Genomic DNA, 22,486 nt, shown 5'->3' with positions numbered 1-22,486 from the left:
AACCGTTATACCCGGGATTTCTGTCGGCTAATGTGTCTCAGGTTTTGAAAATGGGCCGACAACTCGTGTAATGTGCGCTGTGCATTACACTAAGGAAATGAGGAAGGGAGGGTCAGTGGGAGAGCACCGGAGTTGGGCCTTATTTCATTCAGTGTCATCAACAGAAAGGGAAAAAAAAGGCAGGAAAAGACGACAAAGCCGATAATTAAAATGAGGTCGATAGGTTTAAATTATCATGTGATTAATTGATTTATCGTTTATCGCGACAGGGCTATGCATGGTATCACTTTGACATTTTTGATTTAACTGATCAAAAATCAATATATTATTTAATTTTAAGAATTAATTGACATTTTAACAGTTGGTGAACAGGTTTTATCCAGACATTCTGGTTAGGAGACTTTGATTTGGCCCAAAACGAAAACGATTTTGACACCCCTGATGTAAAACACAACATTTTTCCCACGTGTCGTCAATATTAAGGAATTATTTACTTAAAACAAGTCTCTTACAAGATATCTGCACTAGAAACTAGAGCAAAAATACTGGGTAGGATTTTGTGTTTTTGCAGTTTTTCCATATCAACATATTCATAGGGAAATGTGAATCCTTGTAACGTTTTTCCAAGTCGAAAGATTATTTCTAGGAATGTATGATTTCGACGGCTTTTAAAACGTGCACTGACAACATACGGAGATTTAATAACTTTATCATTTTAGAAAGAGAAATAAAGCACTGAAGCACAGCATATGTGATGGATTGAAATTTGGTTATTTCAGAGTCTTGACTAGTTTGATTTGGCTGAGGCCGTGGTCAGATTCAACAAGCAGGGGGAGTCTAGCGCTTGCGCTATCTATAGTGAAGAGCACCGGAACTTCCTCCTTAGATATTAATAATCGCTGGAGCAGAAACGCCGTGTCCGGCTCTTTATTGAAAATCTCCCCTTCTTTAGGTATGAGTATGTATATATGCGCACCTGTATATTGTACGTTTGTTTGTTAACTGTCAGAAAGAGTATGAGTTGTTTTTGGACGCTCTGAATGTTAAAGTTCGTTATTAGCCTTGTTAGCTCCACTGTTAGCACCGTTGCTAACATACTGCTGTGTCGACTTTAATAACGTTATGTATGTTTGTATGTTAATGAGATATTAATAATCGCTGGAGCAGAAACACCGTGTCCGGCTCTTTATTAAAAATCTCCCCTTCTTTAGGGCGTTTACACATACAGTTGGATCACTTTTCAAATAAACAGCACCTTGTGCTGCTTTGCTTTGCTCTGTTTTCCCAAGGTCGTATTCTTGGAGGTTAATCGCCGCCTCCAGAAGAATCATAAAACCTCTAAAAGAAAAAAAAATGAGATGAAGTCTTAGGCTTAAAGCCTGCGAGGGACTCGGATTGATCAGACGTGGATGAAAAGAACAGAGTCGCGTTGCTCTTTGAAGGCCGAACAACAAACCCAGCCGGGGAAGGTGTTGCTGGAGGTTGCAGCCAGACAAAGCAAGGGCAGCAAGCTTTCTGAAAAGGTCAAGAGGCTGAATAACAGCTTCCAGCAGCGAGGGCCGCTAACAAACTGATGAACTCTAAGGAGGTCTGCGTGAACAAACTCACTCAGGTGTGCAGAATAACGGAGGCAGCGCGGCTGACAGGATGCGATTTCTGCAATGTGAAACATATCATGTAAAGTTCACCGCTTTTATCTCTGCAGGGGTGTGGAGCAAAACAGACGACCACTATTCTTTTCCGATGAGTAAGAGGAAAGTGAATATTTATTACTTTAATGAGCAGCATCTTCCCTGAGGATCTGCCATTTAGCTCCACCGCTTATTAGCCTCAGCCTCATGCTGGAAGCATGAACGTTTAGCGCGTCATTTATGATCGATTTTCTTTCCTTCTGCAGCCTGTTACCTCCTGCTCCCCTCATGCTTGCCCTTTATTGTTTCTTATTGTGTTTATTTATTTGAACCAGGCAGAGTTAGCATTGAAAGTGCGTCACTGAGCCAAAAAAAGGATAAAAACAATACGAAAAGAGAAATTTTAACAGAGCCTGCAGATATTAATTACATCTTTCGTAACACAGTATTGAATTAACGTTATTGTAAATTTATTTTGGGAGAACCTTGGAATCCCAGAGTCAATTGTGTCTGAATTGAAATGTTCAAATCAGAGAATCAAAAGGTTTTTCTAGGTCTGTAAATCACATCACTGAAATGAACTGGTCATCAGAACATCGGAAGAAAGTTGCATTGGTTTGTTTCTTAGAGTTTATCTTAGCAGAAACTCATTGGGTTTACAGTACAAAAATAAAAAAAAGTCTGATTGCAACTCATAATAAAAAGTCTTAAAGCTGAAAGAGATTTTTGTACTTTTGAACAGAAAACAACTTCACCAGCATTGGAGTAGAATGGAAAATGTACCTAAGCTGCAGTTACATCATTAGTAACTGTGGGATAAAAGGCAAATTGGAAACAAACTTTCAGTGTGATCACCTTTGACCTCAGTCCACTGAACCTCCCTTTACATTTTTATGACTGGATAATATTCCTTTATACCTAATATTGCTCATGACTGCTAAAAGCCAACCGTTTGTGCCACGATCCATTTCTGTAACCTGCACAGCGGCAGGCAGCTGATTGTTTATATGATATTAGCAGAAATTATCCACGGCCAACAAATCAAACGAAGCAGAAAAGGTGTGTTTCACCGGTAAAACACAGTTTATATTCCATGTCTGCATATAAAATCTTCTGAAGTGTTTTTTAGTTCCAAAGAAAACATCATTTTACAGCTCAGATCATTCCAATTGAAATGTTCATTAATGAATGTTTTAAAGTCACTAACAGGAAACTTTTATTGCTTTACTGACTCTATAAAGATGGAAAACACGGATAAATCTGTTCTCAGGTGTAGAGGGGAACATTTAAAGACAAAACAGGACGAAAGGACGATTTGCTAAAAAAAGAAAATCCACTTTTTGCTTGGTCGTCTCATCCCTTCCTCTGTCTCTGCAACTCTTTCTTCCTCTCCTGCCATCATGAAGGGACCCGTGGGAAGTTGGACCACCTGGTAACCATGGTTACAGAGATCGAGCGGCCGTCTTAAACATGAACTCAGTTCCTCTCTGTGATGTCAGATGAAGCATTCCTGAATATTTCTCCTCCCGCAGCTTCTGGTCTGCTTCAGGGAAACGGTTTGGGGATTTTCCCAAACTGCTGCCAGCGATTGTTTCGTGACTAATCGGCACCTGGAGGTCACAGCATCACAGGTAACAGCTCAGTAATTACGCCGTCTGAGGATTTCATGTGTTACGAAGAAAAACCGAGGCGAGAGAAGAGAGGAGGCAATAACGTAGAAGTGCTGCAGAGGGACGGCTTGAAAAATAGAAATCAAAATGTTTAATCTGGAAAAGTTCTTGGAAAAATCTGATAAACATATTTGGTCACAAAATTATCAATAAATGTTATCAACAGATAAATAACCAGGATCACAAGATGGTTTAAGTCTTAATGGCCCCCAAACCCAAGAGCAAATAAGATTTTAACTAATTTCTAAAAATTATTCTTAAATTTAAACAATATTTAACAAGATATGAAAAATCTCAAATTTTTCTAATTTGAGATTATTTCTGCACAAAAAAAAAGTACAATTTAAGTGAAAACAGTTTTAGGCTTAAAAAGCTTTGGTGTATCTGTTTTTATCAGACTCAGATGTTAGTCCACTAACATTAGATTTTGCCAAGAACCTGCAAAGACACTTCAATTTTCACTTCAACGTTTGATGTAGTGAACTGATCCAAATCTGGTGTGAAGGCAAGAATCTATAAAACAAAACAGATAACACTCAAAAACTGCAGTTTCAGCTCTACAAAAACACAATTACAACTAAAGTTGGACACAAACGCACAATCAGCAATCTGTGGGTTTTATTTTCCCTGTTTCTGATATACAGGTGGAGTTTTGTTTCTGACCTTTCCCTCACTCAAAAAATAAAACTTCCCACATTTTGGCAATTCAGACTGACAGGTAGATGTTTAAGATTTTAAAGTGTAAATTATTTCTATTAAATGACCACATATGTATTCATTTCATGGCATTTTTTTCTCTAAAATTAACATGGAGCTCATGATTTAATGTGCTGCAAACACATAAACTACCCAAGTAAATAAAATAAACCACATGCCCATGCTTATCAGTGTGATTTGTGTGGTCCAGTGCAGCTGGTGTCACCACTTTGGTTTCAGTGCATAAGAAGCTTGTTTATATGCAAATCGCCAGCAAGGAGGGAGAAATGGAGAAAATTCCTCTCCGTCCCTCTTTACTGCGATTCTATCTTCACAAACTGACAAGAGTTCAAGAGATGTGATGCTAATATGCAGACACAAGCTCGGTAAATCATCGCCACCAATTTCCCCCTGCAAATAACCAATGGACCAGATCCATCTCAGCAAGAGGAATGGGTTTCCACGGATGTGACACAACAAGGTCAGCGGAGAGTCTCTGACAAATGTAGCAGCAAATGCCTCACTTTAAGAGCCGTTAGACGACGGAGGGATGCACGGACGGAAAACAAGCATTTAAACGCAAACGAGTTGTGAAGAGCTGCTCTAAACTGAATTTATTGCAAAAGGGAATTGCTGAGAAATGATCCTGGAAGCGTTTTTTCACAATGTGTAACATGAAGTGTGTGATTATAACAACACATCTGGACAGTGAAGCCTTGGATGAGTCTGGTTTCAACTCTAAAAACTTTTTAAATAAATTAAAAGCAACGTTTACTAAGCATAGCACTAAAAATGTAAAAAGCCAACTCATTTTTATGTTTTATTATATTAGTCATAGCTAATAACAGAATAACCGAAACTCCACCCTAACCCTATTTTAGAGGCTGTACTTTTCTACCCAAGCAGTAAAACAACCATGATTTAGATGATTTAATACATCCACAGAATGTCAACACCTTATGGGCACAGAAATACTGTAAACCACAAAATTATGAACTCACATGGTCCAAACATGTTATTAAGACATAAATAAGGCAGCACAGATAGTCATGTTGAAAATAAAATCCAGCCCCATCTGAAAACACCAGCAATTCGGTTATCATAGCCTTCAGCATTTTTCCCCCAGCTCACTAAAAAATCGTCCTCTTGCTTTGCTTTGCTTGCATCCCAGCAACTGCAAACCACTGACCCTCGCTGCAGAGTCATGCAGGATCAGAAAGCTCCACTCGAGGTTTACTCCGCTCCGCAAGAAGATGTTCAGCAACGACAAGGACATCGCAGGGATGATGAATGCATCGGTGACCTTTAACCCGGCTGCACGCTGCAGAAAGGACACCACCAGGTTGTCCTAACAATGAGCGAGATGAGGCCTCTGGTCACAGGTAATTAGCTGGAGCAGCAGGAGAATGAATCCCAAATTATGGCCATCAATCTTCTGAAGCCATTTGATCTCAGACCATAAAACTTATGTTCTATTCAGCTGTGCTAAGTCTTCCAAAAACACAGAAAACATGAACGAGTGATGCTATTAGGACAATGAAGCGACATGAAAGGTTTGCTCCAAACACCCGAGTAACAAACCACTGACTTCACCTCTGTCCAGATGTTCAGGATGCTGCTTCTCAGCAAACTGCTACAAAATCTACCCTTTCATTTAATTACATTTAGTAATTGTAGAAGTTCATGTGCCACAACGAAACTTTCCCTTTATATTCCTGGAAGTGGAAGTCGTGATCTTTTTACAAGCAGTCAGGGCGTATGTGTCAAACTCGAGGCCCGAGGGCCAAATCTGGCCCACCGCAGCTTTTGATGTGGCCCCTCTAAACTCCAGAGCGAAGCATTTTATGTCTCCTGAATTTCTGCTGCTGCACAAACTTTGAATTTGCTTTCCTGAAAATTTTACTTCTTGATTTCTCTGAAGGGTTATTAAAACTGCAGCAAATTCTAATTAACAACATTCTGATTATCTGATCTCTAAAGATGGGAAATAAAGAATTTTCTGTTGTTTGCCTGGCTTTGGTTTTGAACTTATGCGTTGGTTCTATTTTTATTTTATTGACTTAATTTGAGTTGTATTTATAGCAAGAAGGACAGGCTTCTTTTAGTGTCTCTTCACTAAATCCATCTCTTCTGCAGAGTTTCTGCTGAGTTTCTTACCTACCAAAATATTCACCAGCATGAAAAGTAAAAGTAAAAGTAAATGATAGGTATATAAAAACTCCCAGATAATCGATTTCTGCTGTGGCATCCGTATAAAAACCACAGCACATAATTATCGTACAACATTATTTTTAATGGAGTCTTCATTAGTGTTGTTATTTTTGTTCAGACATTTCACTTGTTTTGGACCCAGTTCAGTCTCCTCTAAATTTAACCTCTGGTTCATGATGCAGGATCCTGAATGGCCCAGAATCTGGATCCATTCAGGTCCAGGAGGGTTCAGGGTAACAGCCCGACCTACCGGGTCGGGCCAGGAACCCGTAATAACTGCTTACAGTTCTACTTCCTCTCATGACATCCCTGATGATCATCTGGCATCACTTACTGCTACAACCAAGTTTCTTTACTTCACACCTTCAAAAAGCTGAATTAATCAATAATAAGTTAATTTTATTGATTGATCCAATGCAAACTCTGAATCTGCTCTGAAATCTACCACAACGCAGTTTCATTTTTAATGTGAATATGGGTTCAAGAAGTGAAAAATTGCATTTGAGCATTGATACCGAGCATAATTTCCTCATCAACAATTTAAATGATTGCAGGATTTTCGCTGTGCTCCCTTTGTGGAGCAGCATCAAAGCTCAGAGGGGTTCCCTGGATCTGCTCATCTCCCAGTGACAGCCATGTTTTATGTATATGCTCACACACCATGAATAAACCAAAAGAAAATGAATAATCCCTGTTTATTTTTACATTTGTGTGGCTGGGGCGACCTGGTTGTTCGTTCATCATTTATCCAAACTCACACAGAAATAAACTGCAGAGACCAGCAGAAACCGAGGAGGAGGAGGAGGAGGAAGAGGAGCGGGAGCGAATCTGACTGAGCGTTTTCCCTGCTGGCACTAAATATGTAAAGGCTGCAGCATATTCAGATCTACAGGCCAGCGAACCATATGTCTGTGCATTAATTAGCTAATTATGTAAGTACATGTGAATGGACTGTGTTTGCACCACGTCTGTCCCTGTGTGGGTGTGTGTTTCCCATTGTTTATTCCTCTATTCCCACATGCATGTCTGCGTGTTTGTCTGCACATGTGACTCACCAGAGCTCTCTTCACCAGATGCTCCACAGCCATCCTCATCATCACAATCGTCTCCGCCGCTTCCATCCGTCAGGGCGCTCCCTCCGTCCTCTTCCCCTCTTCCTCTCTTTCTGCTTGCCCAGCCGAGATCAACCAACAGCTCCTTTGAAAACCGAAATTAAATGCATCTCATTTAGAAATCTGCAGAGCACCTGGGTGAAGTAAGTTTGCAAAAAAACATTTGTAGTTCAAACAGGACCTCAGATTAGCATTAAATCTCAAACGTTGCTAAGATTTCCTGTAGCCAAAGCAGAAAAATGCTTTGAAATTCAAACTATAAATGTTCAATCTGATCCTCCAGGCATTTCTTAATGTTCTGCATTGATGACAAACTGAAATGGTATTGAACCAACAAGTCATATTAAAACTCAGTAAACCTGCTAGCTTAGCACTTCATCAAACGGCTCTGCAGTAAAAAGTTTGAAAGCTGGGGAGCAAAATAAGATACTGAAACTCTGGCTGGGTGTTGACAGCAAGTTACAGGAGAAACAAAAACAGTTCAATTGATAAATGTATCTGAATTTAATGATTTAGATGATTTAGACTCTGAATCTATGCAACCCGTTAACTTTGGTCTAAATTTAACCTGTAATTTACCCAGAATCAAGAGAAGCATGTATGCCAGTACACATACAGGCCTGGAAAAAACCTGGAAACCACTTAAAATGATCAGTTTCTCTGGTTTTACTTTTTATAAATATATGTTTGAGTAAAATTAACATTGTTCTTTTATTCTACTGACAACATCTCCACGAAATTCCAAGCAAAAATCCAAGAAAATGAGAAATGGTGAAAAAAGATGCAGCGCTTTTAAAAACAACAATACCAATGTTTTAACTCAGAGAGAGTTCAGAAATCAGTATTTGGTGGAATAAGCAGCAGGGTTTCAATGGGGTTCAGTGCAGTGGGCTCTAACTTTTTCCAAAGCTGTAAATGTTTTAGCTTTTTAACAACACATAGCAAGAATCATCTAAATTCCTGATGGATCAATGACAATTGTACAGAGGAGAGGCGTAAAGAGAGAAATTACCCAATTTTAATGTGTTCAACATTAAACCAGCGCAATCAAACTGGTGAAATCTGGCAAAATGATACAAATGGGAATAAATTTAGGAGACAGCAGCTCTGCCATGACACTGTGGAGATGGATAAAATATCAAATATAAATGCAGCACACACGCTGCTCATCGACTAAATCAACTCAGCACATCAGTAAAATGCACTTTTCAAAGTTCTCTCTGGAAGCAGGACAAGCATAAACAGCTCTGAACTTAACATTATTATTTCTGAGCACATAAAAAGAGATGCAAACAGAGGCAGCCGTGGGAACGCCAGGATCCGAGGGAAAACCCGGAGATGGAGCGACGCACTGTGGATGATTCACCATTATCTCATGACGAGATCCCAAAAACCCCACCAACACATTACGCCCCGTTTCCTCCTCTGGCTCATGAGGAAAACGTGCAGGTTCGACTATCATCCCCTTCTTATGGGAAGCCCAAGAAGCAAAAATGTCCAGCGGCTACAATAAATGAGCATACACTGTAAAACATCTGAAGGTGATTTAACTTGAAAATGAAAGTCCACCTGCTGCCTTGAAACATGTCAACAAGAAAACTGTTTTGGCTTTAACTCAGAAACTAAAGTTCATGAAGGAGATTTAACGACAAACGAGAAGTTGTCCAAAACGTTGTTTTCTAAGTTCAACCATCTTGGGTTGTGAGTTTTAACTTAAAGCTGCAATTTAAACCATTTCACTATTAAAATAACTACTTATTTTACTGTAGAATCATTTAATTTTTCATTTTAAATCGCATGAACAAAATTTTGATGTGATAATGAATTTTATTAAACATCACAATGAATTCGGCTCAAGAACGTTTAGTGTGAACAGGTCATTAAAATAAACATTTTCATTAATAAAACACAAAACTCAATGCACTTCCATCTCAGGATACAAAAACATGCCGCTAAGCATTCTGGGAAACAGTTCCCACTCCTGTCTTTTTCTCCTTTCAGTTTTATAAGTGCTAAAATGTTTTACAGTGTACAACGCCTGCTCCACAGTTTCTGCACCGGCTGTTTGTTTACCAGAGAAACCATGGAAACCACATACTGAGCCCTTTTTCAGAGGACAAAATCACCTTATTACACGTGATTTAAAAGACTTCTTGTTTTAAGTTTCAATGTTTGTTTGTTTTTTTGTGTGCGTTTTTTCACAAAAGTAAATTGCTACTATTGTAAAATTTAAACTAATTTTAGGCAGTTTTGCTTTAAGGAAACAAAAAAAGCAAGAAGGATGACAAAAACGTAAATAATATGTATTTAGCTATTTTCTAGAATTTACATAGTAAAATGTGTTATTACTTAAGTTCTTTATTAATACAGAGCCAAAAAAAAAAAAACCTTGATGTATGGAAACTATAAGAACAAAGTTCTGTGGTTGAATTATTCGCAAATAATTTTATATTTTCTTTAAGAAATCTTTCGTTATATTACAATAACAAAATATTTTCTTGTTTTTGCATAAGACAAGAGCGTTGCAACACAGACAATATATGCAATAAATTATAACATTGCTGACAATTTATTTCAATAATTCAACTAAAGTGAAACAAATCATACAGATTATCAATACTCAGCGTGATATTTTCAATCTTTAAATTTCTTCTGTGTTTTCTAAACATTCGGAGGTTATTATTTATAGATTTATCAGATAAAATTGAGTTTTGTAATAACAGAAAACAAAACATGGCAGTAGTTTCACAGCAGGTCGGTAATAAATTTTAATAATCCGGTGAGTGAGATGCGACTAAAAATCTATTTTAACACTATTTGTGTTTACTTGCCCTCTAAATCATCCATTTCTTGAATAAAAGAAGAAACTGCGTTACTGTAATGTGATACAACCTGGAAGTCAGAACTGACAACAGTGGGATGAAAGTATTTTAATGATCCAGCCCATCCTGTCATCCACTGTCACTTTGTTAAAACTAAAATCTGCTCCCTCTGGGTTCATTAGGCTCGTCTGAGCACAAATCCTGACTGCTGCTGTAAATGACTGAATAAAATCCCAGCAGATAAAGAAGCTTTAATCAGACTTTATTACACATGATACAAACCAGAAACAGGGGGAAAAAAGGTTCCTGAAATGATTAAAATTCCAAAGATGCTCCTGTTTCATATTTCCAGCCATCTCTCATCCTTGTTGTGGGAGAATATAAATGGCAAATGACAGACAGGAATGATAATTAATGAATGGCATGCATTAACTTTAACCTTTAAAAACATGCCGCTGCGCCAGTGAGCGCGATAATAATGCAACACTAAACTTCTAAATTGCAATAAAAGCTCATTAAAATACACATTTAATTCTCTGTTTTCATAAAGTGGCGCAGATAATACGGAGGCCTGGAGGGGACATGGGGAAGCATTTTTCTTTTGCGTTCCCTCGCAATTGGCAAATTCACCCTGGTCTATTTTACACACGGTCACACATGTCAATTAAAAATTTCTCAACAAACTGATTTTAACTTGGTTTATTCTTGCAGAAAAAAGGCAGGAAAGTGTATCAACAATCCACAGCTAAGAACCGGAGGTGAGTTTCCTCTTTCTGACAGGAAACGCATCGTTTAAACTCCATTTTCAGATATTTTACTGGAGCATTCAAATGAACCGTGTTTTTAATTTGATTTCTGTTGATCGCTGAGGATGTTTGACCTACATTGTCAACATTAACAAACAACTCCAGCATGAATTTGGGTTTACAGAAGCTAAATAAATTATTTACCAGGAGATCCAAGCTCACAGAAATAACATGGGTTAGCTTGTTGTTAGCGATAGCATCGTTATCGTAGGCTAATTACTTAAAATAGCATTGCAGCCATCTAATGCTGCTTTTGAGCCTAAATGTTTGACCCAATCTGAAACTAAATGATTGTCTTCTCCAGGCTTTTGAAAGCTTTCCTCCGACTCTTGAGCTCCAGATAGTTACTTATGTCGATCGCCTCTACGCGATTATAGGAGAAATCCATTTCCTGATACCCGTCTGAATCATCCAGCAACTAAAAGATAACGCAAAATAAAGAAATAATCCCACATGTTCCCTAAGAAAACACCCTTCCAAGGTGTAAAAGTATTTTTCAGTCCCATTTTGTGACCCGTTACAACAAACAAAACTGAACTTTTCTCATTTTTATGAAAAAAGAAAAACGTAATGCTTCACACAAGAATATTTACATAAGATTAAATGTTCTCCAAAACAAAAAGGACCACTTGCATCGATTTAATGAGCCCTAGAAATCTCATACATAAATGATTATGTGCTGCGTGTGTAGTGTGCATTTCTGTGTTTATGGCAAAACCGCTGCAAACCACACATGCACCCTGTGAGTGCTGACTTTGCAGTTACATGTGTTAAATGCAGCATGATTAATGGACCTAGCAACAAGATTAGAGGGAAAACAGGAAGAGCTTCAAAAGCAGAGGGAAGAGGCTCAGCCTACGACGTCCCATCGTTTGCAATTACAGCCCTAAACATGTTCGACGGGAAAATAATCCTTCTATTAATAACATTGATCACTTTTATAACTCCCTGATCAATTCCTCTGCTCTGAAATTGAGCTTAATGTGTTAAGTTGAGGACCTGAACGACATTCAGGAGTTACAAAGTGAATCGGTTCTGACCTGGAACTGATACCTTATCACACAGTTATCTTTATAATGACTGATAGCAGCAAATATAAAAAGCTTAGCGTCTAAGGTGACATTGCCTTATCTTTTTTCATACTTTAAAATGCATCCAATTACAAGAGGACATCAGTAAAATTTTAGATAAAGCCAACAGAATAAATATTGAGAATCAAAGTGGGGAGTTATTAATTGCCATATTATTTCCCTAACAGGCCACATGTACCGTCTGACTTTCATTTTAAAGTCAAACTTTATCATTTTATTGTAACTTTCTGTTCCTTGGTAAAGTTTCTGTTCTCATATCCAAGCATTTTGTCATTCAATTTGTTTATTTTGGCTAATAAACCAACATAAAATTTAATGTTTGGACCTTTTGTCTCATGAAATGCAATAATATTGTTAAGGATTATTGATTACAATTCATCAGCAGTGCTGCACACATTGATATTGTGATTTGATATGTTGCTATCAAAGAACATCAGTGCATCACTCTGAGTTTTTTACAAAAAGATTGCACTATATTACAATAAATTCAAAAGATTTATATAAAAGTAAGTATTTTCTGTTATAAAATTCACTTATTTGTAAATAAAATAAATTCAAATAAAGAATGTATTTATTAATTTAAATACAAAGATGCAGAGTACCCAAGATGCATCTTAAATTTACATTTTGTTTGTGGCAGGTGACCAAATTTAAAAACCAAGGCTACCAACGCCACATTTGAAACATCTTTCATGCATCTGCTGATTTTATTCTACCTGAGATCAGAAATTTGTTGTATTTTTGATAGGACAAATATCTAAAACTGCAGCTGACATTTGTGGCTCTGTGGATCTGGAGACATTGCAGGCGATGCGTCTGCTGTGTTTGCAGATCTGCCCTCAAATGCAGCTGCCAAAAAAATAAAAATAAGAAGAGAAACTCCCCAGAACAGGAAACAAAGCTGCAGATTCATTTCCAGGGATTTTCTGCTGGTTGAAACTCATTTCTCATTGAGCATCGATTGACAGCTCGCCTCATGCCAATCAGGCGTAACATTATGATCACCTGCCAGACGTTACCAAGACGCCGCCGACGGGTCGAGGCTCAGATCCGACTCCGGTCCTGAAGGTTTGCTTCGGCATCTGGCGCCGAGACGCCAGCAGCATTTCCTTTAACTCCTGCAGGTTGTGAGGTGGGGCCTCTATTGATCAGACTTGTTTGTTCAGCACATCACAGACACTCAGCTGGACTGAGATCTGGGAAATTTGACAAAATCTCAAATGTATTGATGCCCTTTAAACTTTTCCTGAACCATATCTGCTTTGTGGATAGATTGCAGCGCTGAGAGGTTGCAACCCTCAGAGAATATTCCCTCCATGAGCCGATGAACCTGCTGCGATGCTTCGGCTGGAGATTTGTGTCAAAGACTGAATGCCTAAAGCATCACCCTGCCTCCACTGGCAGCACTGCAAAAACACAAAATCTAACCAGAAATGGTCGAATTTGCACTGCAAATATTTTAGCACTCTTCAAGTAAAACAAACCAACTTAAAAGTAACTTTTCAGCAAGATATAGAGGCTTGTTTTGTGTAAATAATTACCTAATACTGATGAAAAAGTATTTGTTCTGCTGGCAGATAAATTAACTTATAACATGGGAAAGATGTCTTGTTATAAGTTCAATTATCTGTCAATGAAATAAGAACTTTTCCATCAATATTAACCCCTTAACGGTCACCCACGGAAAATGTAATGGGAAAACGGCACGCAGGCGTTGGGCTGCAGGTTAAGGAGTTACTGACTTAAAACAAGTCACCTTATCTTAATAAAAAGTTACTTTTAAGTTAGTTTGTCTTATTTCAAGTGTACTGAGATATCTGCAGTAAAATACTTGGTAAGATTTGGTGTGAAGTTTCCAGTGCAAATATTTTAGTACCTTAGAAATAAGCAGCAGGATGAGCGGCCGTGTCCGCCCCGGCCTCAATGCTCCTCATTTTATTTTATTTTCTGGTCAGCTTTCTATTACTCCTATCTCAATTTAACACATAAAGTCTCCCACTCTTCCCGTGTCTGTGCCCTCTGTCCCTTTTTCAGCTGTTGTAAACATCAAATCCACCGTTAAACTGTCATAACAGAGATTTAAAAAACGTTATATTTCCACTGGCTGATTTTTTCACTTAGAACAGTTAAAAATTACTGACTTAAAACAAGCTTATTTATCTTGCTGAAAAGTTACTGTCCAGTTAGTTTTGTCAAAGAATGCTAAGATATTTACACTAGGAAGTGGAAAAAATACTTCTGTGTTTCTGCGGTGAGGATAATTCGGCCGAGTTAAATCAACGCTGTGACGAGTCGATTTGGTTCGTCTCAGAATCGTTGTTAATTTAACTCTTTCGGTTGTTTCAACAAGAAAGAAAATCTTTATTTGGAGACAAAAGAATAAAGTAGTCCATAAAAAAAGAAAAAATAGAATAAACCATCAAATAAAAGAAGGATGCAGCCGTCATAAAGCAGACAAGCAATTCTTCCAATGTTTAAAAAAGCTATTGAAAAAAGAAGCTGAGAAGCTTCAACTGTTTCACGTGTTAATTATTTATGCAAGAATTTGAAAAATTAGGATGTAAAAAAAATAAAAAATGAAAATGTCAGGTTCTTTATCCATACACTGCAAAAACACAAAACCTTACCAAATATTACTGTCTAGTTTCCAGTGCAAATGTTTTATTACACAGGAAATAAAACAAAACAAGTAACTTTTCAGCAAAATATAGGAACTTGTTTTAAGTAAATAATACTTTTAATAAAAAAAAAAGTACTGGCAGATTATTTCACTTAACATGGGAACAATGTTTTCTAAACTAAAATAATCTGCCAGTGAACTAGAACCTTTTCTTAAACAATATTGATAAATTATTTACTTAAAAGAAGCTCCTACATTTTGCTGGAAACTTACTTGTAAGTTAGTTTTGTTTTATTTCCAATGTAAGAAAACAACTAGACAGAAATACTTGGTAAGATTTAGTGTGTATAAAGAACCAGACAACTTTTTCATTCTTGGGTTTTTTACATCCTATTCTTTCAAATTCTGTCTTAAATAATCAATCACAATATTGACTGTGACTCCAATGTAATAAGATACTTGGACTAGAAAGAACACAAAGCAGTTTTTGTATTTTTCCAGGTTTCCCTCTTCATTTCTGTTTGTCTTTCAAATCCTGGCATAAATAATCAATCATTAGTGTGACTCATTGTGGCTGATACATGGGTTCACATGACGCCATGATTCATCTGTGCAACAAATATTATAATTACACCATAAGGTGCAAAGCTGGAAATGCAGAAATCGGCTTTAATATGAGAGCAAAATCTGATTTTGGTGTCGTTTTACCTGCGTTAGCCGCGCCAGCCTTTGCTTCACCTCCTTCAGGGCAGGATCTGTGTGGCGTATAGACGTCTCTGGATTCTCCTTCTGGGCTTTCAAAGTGCTGCCAACAACGTGACCTGCATAACTACACACACACACACACACACACACAGTTTGAGATAAACATGCATGTCTTCCTGCTACAGTTTAGCTGTGCATGTGTTGCTTCACTGCCCCGGTTCTAACACGCTCATGAAGCACATGACGATTCACTTTATGCACAAAATATACAACTAGTTCCATCACATCAAACACAGTTTCTGGAAACTTGCACCAGCCATTACTGCAACCGCTGATTTTCTCCTCCTGGCCTTTGATCTGAAGCTGGCACAAGCTTTAATTTGAAGGCAACTCTGTTTTCCGGAAATGGAACAATTCACATGACGGAGACTTGTGGCGAGGAATGCAGGTATCAACAGCTGGGAGAAAACAGACGGTTTTCTCTAGAAGGTTCATGTAGAAACGCTGAAGCCGCTGCTACTGAACGGATGAGTCACACTCACATGAAGGCAGCAGACTAATCTTTTTCTCACAAGTCGAATTGTGAGGATGGATGTGTTTTCAAAAGCTGAGCGTTGCTAAGCTCTGTTAGCTGTAAAATGAGTCACAGATTAAATTATCCAGGAGGAGAAACCATAAACAACGTATGTATTGTGAGAATTTAGTTCATCTAAACTCCGACAGCTTTACTGTGTGTTGCTAATGTTGATCCAAATGCACAATCCAAACCATGCGACAGAGTTCTGTTTAGGACTTGTATTACAAAACACCAGTCTTATTTTTACCTCCCAGATGGTAAGATTCACATCAAAAACACAAAATCTTACCAAGCACTTTTTGTCTAGTTTCTAGTGCAAATATCTTATGATGCACCAAACACGTTTTGAGCGTCAGGCACGTCTGGTTTGCGTTTATAGCGTCAAGCGTTTTGATCGTTGGACGCATCAAGCGCATCTGATGCTGAAGTTGAAAAACCTGAACTTTCGCCGCTCAACGCAGAGCGTCAACCAGCCCGTAAAGGTGCATTTTGCAGCATGATCTCAGAGAAAAACAAATAAACGGCGGATAAACTAATTGTCACTGTTTGTTCTCGTCCTATAATCAACGTCCTAATCAAGTTATGACTGCAGAGACAGGAAAAGACAGGAAAAGAAAGGACCTGGAAAACGACAAGTTATAACTTTTACTACTTGAGAATAATCCCCCCACATCTGAGCTACCCAAATCCATCCAGCAAAAACAGTGAGTCACAGGAAATAAACGTTAAACAAACTTATTTATTTAGACGAAATAGGCAGCAGACGGTAGAAGAGGTCGAAGGTCACGTATGAAAAGGAGTCTCTTCTCAACGTCCACAGAGAGTAATTTTGACGCACAAAACGCGTTTGGTGAGAACGCACCACGAGTTCACCTACAATAAGTCTAAACTAACTTACAGGCAACTTTTCAGCTGATAATAATTAAATTATTTCTTAGTATGGATGAAAAACGTATTAGTTCTACTGTCGTATTATTTCATTATAATGTGGGAAAAATATTTTGTTACAAGTGAAAAAACCTGCGAATGAAATTAGTACTTTTTCATCAACAGTAAGGAATTATTGACTTAAAAATTGCTCCTATATCTTTATGAAAAATTACTTGTAATCCAGTTTTGTGTTTTTTAAGTGTACTGAGACATTAGAAACTAGACCAAAATTAATTGGTAAGATTTAGCTTTTGCAGTGTCTCATTTTGATTAATGCTCTGATTGTATAAATGGGTAAATTAAAATGAAAAGCTATTTTCTGGTAGCCTTGTTGTCACTTATGAAGATCCAAATACATCCTAATTACCTAAATAGCATGTTCCCCTGTCTTTCCCATTTTGAATAGAGGCCTGGTTTTGTAGTATTTACATCCCAAAGAGACAAAAAGGAACTGATTAATAATTGAAAGTTCATAAATACTGTAATTAAATATTATTTAAAAGTAAAACTTATTGCAAATAGATTCCAGCCCAATTATGTTTGGCATTGCTTTTTGGTAAATAAATAAAAGATCTTATGATTAAGATTTTTTAATGAGTTTCTATGGTTTTTACATTGGTTAGTGTTTCAATTTTAATTCTGTAGAAAATTGTATTATAAATTATGTTTTTGCATCACTGAATAAATTAAACTTATGTATACATCTAAAAAAAATTCAGTGAGAATGCGTTACCTAGATAAAAGGATAATCTATTTTAATCTATTTGGCTCATTTTCAAAGTAAAATTAAAGTTACAGTTAATATTTGCATCTTTTAAGGTTTTAAATTTCCCAAAACAAAATTATTTTACTCTACATTCTTCATTCCATGTGACGGTTTTACATAAATACAGATTCTAGTGGATGTCTAATAAAGAATCGCCTGAGAGTGCAAATTTCTCCATTTCCTGTAATTTTTGATCATCTTGCAGGCGGATGCCTCATCCTGCAGCGGAGCCTGCATCGCATCATTTCGCCTCTGTAGGGTGTCAGGGTGGGTGGATCAAAAGAGAGAAAGACGGAGTGAGTGAGAAGCAACAGAGGAGAAGTTTATGAGTCACATTATTTCTTGTTCCAAACCAGCTTTGCTCGCTAATACAATCAGCCACCAACTCGGTAACCACACAGTCCACGCCCTGCACTACACAAACACGATCTGGCTATGGCAACAAGGGGATTGTGGGAACTAGCGGCTGCATCTGATGCCAAAAGATGCTGCAATGTTGAGGACCGGGTCCTGCTGGTCTGGGATCAGACAGAAACTTCACCCAGCACTGAAAGCCTTTAATTAACTCTCAGATTCTCAGTTTACAAAGATCGTGTTTCTCAGCGAAGGTCTTGTTTCCAAATCAGACAAAGTGATAATGTTCTGAGTCCAGCTTTGCTTGACAGCTGCCTACCACACTTTGGGTCACCAGAGATTAAAATTATTATCCATTTGAGCGAGTTTGTTCCAAAATAGCTCTGAGACAACGTCTCGCATATCAAATCTAAATCTGAAAACGGATAAAACTGAAAACTCTCATGGGAAAATTAGAAGAGTTGGAGAAATAACAGCAGGCAGCGGCTCAAAAACGCAACAAAGCAGCATGAATGCATGCAGAGAAAGCTCAGCTTGTAGTCAAAATATATCTGGCAGTCATCATTTCATCACTTTATGATAATTATTGTTTTCCCAGTGAAAGGAAAATCGGTAAAGGAAAAAAACTCTCAGATTTGATCTTGTTGTCAATAGGAGAAACTATTGATTTATGCCAATGCAAATTAAGCCTATACATGAATAAACAGAAATCATTTTTTCTTTCATGCACTACAAAGTGCTAATTCTGGAGAAAAGGAGATAAAATACCAACAAGCTGGATTTTAGTGGGTCAAAATTATAATTATAGACTAACTACGACTGTTTTCTAACTTTTATAGGCATAAATGATGAACGTGTTTGGAGTTTACATGTTTCTTATCATCGAGACCAAATATTATTTATATCTTTTGACCAAACTACTTTTATCCAGAAGGAATTTGGCTTTTTCTTGCAGACAAATTTAAGTAAAAATTTATCCTGATTTATATCTAACTATGCCAAACAACTGACAAAACTGGCTTATATTAAATATTTGTTACATTAAACCAAACCACATGAGATGACAAGAGTCTTAAACATTACATGTTTAACATTTTTATTAAAGTTTAAAACTAATATGACTCATTCCCTGGCTGAGTGTGTGTAATCTGTTTCTTTGGTAAAAGAGGATGAAGGCTGAAAGACTATAAAAGCTTTTTCTTTTTAGAAATTACTTTATTCAAGGTCTATTTTTGCAGCTCATCCTTCAGCACTGATGCAGTGTTTAGCAAATAAAGAAGCAAAAAACTTGGAGTTTGTATGAAAGATTTACTTTAAATTGTTTGTTTTTCACACAAGATTTGGTGCTTAATAATTAAGCTAATATTGCTGGACGTATTTGTTTTAAAAATGAAGCATTTTCTCTGCAGATTAAAGATGTTTATTGAAGCTCATTCCCATAATCTCAGATTATCTCAGATAAAAACATCTAATATTGCTATATTACATGAAACCTCACATGATCAGACATAACCCTTATATGAAAATTGCAAAGTAAACAAAAAGGATCCATTTTCAGCAAAGTCACCATGGAAACTGCTTTCATAGCCTGCAAAGAGATATCAATGAAAAGCAAAAGATCAGGAGGTGCATCCTTGATCATCTCTGCTTATTGAGTCATTTAAGTTCTGCATTTCAGTGCAGCACTGGGAAGAAAGGAAAACAGGAAATGATGTGCAGCAGACCGATAATAACAGGATGCACGGCTACATGCGAGCGTATTAACATGTGTCATGAAAGGCATGCCCCCAGCAGGGGAGCCTGTAAAACCGATGACAGCGGAAGGGGGAGAAAAAAGCAGGAAGGAAGGCAGAAGAGAAGAAACAAATAAAAGAATGAAAAAGAGATCTATTAAAAACCATATTTTTTCTCCTCAGGGAAAATCCCAGGATTCCTGAGGCTCCAGCAGATTTCAGGGATCAGCTTCAGCCTCGCGACCACAAATACTGAAGTATTTATTTACCTTTTCTGTAATCCTTATTAAACTTCAGAATGCGTCTGTGTTTATCAGCCGTAACTAACACACACACACACACACACACACCCCCCCACACACACACACACACACACACAGCTGAGGTGAGTTTCAAAGACGCACTGTAAAACATTTCAGCCGCATTTAGTTGTGTCTACTATCTTCTACTCTGCAAGTCAAATAAATTTAGCAAGTTTTAGATTTTGAACCTGAATGTGTGAGTTTGTCAAACCTCTTATTGTTTAATGAACTAGCGTTTTTAAGTTTGCACCTAAAAAAAACTGAAAGAAGAAAAAGACAACCATTTCCCAGAATGCTTAGCAGCATGTTTTTGTATCCAGAGATGGAAGTGCGTTACTTTGATCTGACTCTTGTGTTATTAAGGAAAATGTTGATTTTAATGTCCTGTTCACACTAAAATTCATTGTCAGATCAGAAATTCTGTTCATGCAATTTGAAACAAGAATTTTAATTATTCCACAGCAAAATAAGTCGTTATTTTAACTTAATATTGTGAGTTGAAAATAATAAAACTCACAATTCAAGATGAATGAACTTAAAAAACATCGTTTGGACAACTTCTCTCTTGTTGTTAAATCAACTTCATGAACTTTAATTTCTGAGTTAAAACCAAAGCAGTTTTCTTGTTGACTTGAATTGCATTTTTAAGGCATCGGGTGGACTTTTATTTTCAGGTTAAACCACCTTCAGATGTTTTAAAGTGTATGACTTTGAAACTACAGAAAGACACAAACCTTTTTTATTTTTTCTGAAGCTGCTTTGAATTTGGTTTCATAAATGCAGACATAATGAAGCAGCTTTTTGATGAAGAGCAGAAGACTGCAGTTTTTCAGCAAGACATTTGTCAGCAGACAAACATCAAAGGGTTATTATGTTCCATAACAAGGCAACCAGCCGGCTTAATTGTGAAAAACGCAACGGTGAGTATTTTAATTTTCTCCTCTAATGACTCTCAGAGCTCAGTGGTTAATGGAGCCCAAAGGCCCGAAGGTGGAGGCAGCAGAAAGTCTACAAATTAGAGCCTTGTAATCAGGTAGTGAGAGGAAAACAACTTCAGCATCACTTATTTTTACAAGTCGGTGCAAAAAGTGCAGCAGTGCAGAAAAATAACCGTTTCCTTTTCTTTTTTTACATCATGTAGTAAGGTTTCCATTTTACATTTAAATGTTAATTTCCCAGAGAGAAACAAGAAGGAGTTTCTAATTCGGTGACCTTTTTAACACCGAGGCAAACGCAGCAAATGGAAATGAGTGTAATATATCATTCTAATGCGATTAACGATGTCGTTTTCTTTAATGTTGTAGATCTTTAGGAAACAGCTGCAGATCAAATGCAAAACCATCAGAGCAGTAAGATACCGACACTGCATCGGGTTCACTTCTATGCAAGAAAATTTAACTGTATAACATTAATATTTTAAGCTAAGCTGATCCACATCCAGTTTATAAATATGAACGCTACAGATGATGATTTACGCTGTATTGATTATCAATCCCAAGTTTTTGTCAGATAAGAGATTATGGAAATTGCAACACAGCAATGCATTTATTTTGCTATGACTACGCAATATGTTATTGCAAAATCAATGATTAATGAAGCAGAGGGCCTTGAGCATTGACAGTGAAAGGCTAATGAGGGGTGAGGCTCAGTGGGTTCGACCCACATCCCTAATTTCTCAGACTTTTCAGCAGATATGAGCGAGTTACATCAACACACATTGGCTGAATGAGAGCAAATGCTTTTAAAGACACCAAGTGTGAAGGAGTTTTTCTGTGTGTGTTATCGCATTTTAGTTATCTCAAGTACAACAAATAATTTAATAGTCACTATGAACCTTTTAAACTCTGACCAACGGTATATTAAAGGGGCGGTGTTATGTATGTTAACTCCAGTTGTTAGAAAAATCCAAGATATATCAAATAAGACTTAAAAGACATTTGACTTTGTAAATAAACGCCTTGAAATTGGGCTTCCGTCTCTTTAAAAACTTTTGCTATTTCTGAAGCTTCACGTGTGTCAAAATCGAGGCCCGTGGGCCAAATCTGGCCCGCCATAGCTTTTCATGTGGCCCTCTAGGTTCAAGACTAAACACTAAGTGTGCTTAAATATCATGTTACCAATCAAATCAATGCAGGTTTTATCTGTTTACTGCCAAATTATATCAATCAGTCCCTGCAGATTCTTGAGAAGTATTGTGGAAATCCAAGCAAAATCAACAAATTTAGATTTGCTACAATGCTAACATGTTTAGCAGCATAGCTCTGAGAAAAAGCTCATATTTTGTGTTTGATAGTCCTGAATGATTTTATCTAACTTATGCATTTACAAATGTAGGGGTGTCTTAATTTACTCCTAACCAACAGTTGTATTTTTTCTTATATTTTTTACAGAAAAACATTTTTTTAAACTATGGATAACGAGGAAACTAGAAAAGGTTGGAGACAAAAGAAAGCAAAGTAC

At 37.2% G+C, this 22,486-nt stretch overlaps 1 protein-coding gene across 1 annotated transcript in view; it reads right to left on the bottom strand.

Moving 5' to 3' along the window:
* Positions 1-5,186: 5,186 nt before the first annotated feature.
* Positions 5,187-22,486, bottom strand: part of LOC106964419 (glypican-5-like) — a gene marked incomplete at its 3' end in the record, with an annotated part of 38,246 nt that continues 20,946 nt past the window's right edge. The window contains exons 8-11 of the mRNA XM_015059949.1: positions 15,368-15,488; positions 7,264-7,405; positions 6,336-6,454; positions 5,187-5,318 (exon numbers count right to left, since the gene is read on the bottom strand). Of these exons, the coding sequence (XP_014915435.1) occupies positions 5,187-5,318; positions 6,336-6,454; positions 7,264-7,405; positions 15,368-15,488 (514 nt within the window). The remainder of the gene's footprint in view (positions 5,319-6,335; positions 6,455-7,263; positions 7,406-15,367; positions 15,489-22,486) is intronic.

This window comes from Poecilia latipinna, unplaced genomic scaffold (assembly GCF_001443285.1).
Source record: "Poecilia latipinna isolate Pla-1442-1.1 unplaced genomic scaffold, P_latipinna-1.0 Scaffold1672, whole genome shotgun sequence".
NCBI lineage: Eukaryota > Metazoa > Chordata > Actinopteri > Cyprinodontiformes > Poeciliidae > Poecilia > Poecilia latipinna.
This window is presented reverse-complemented; position numbering and strand designations above follow the sequence as displayed.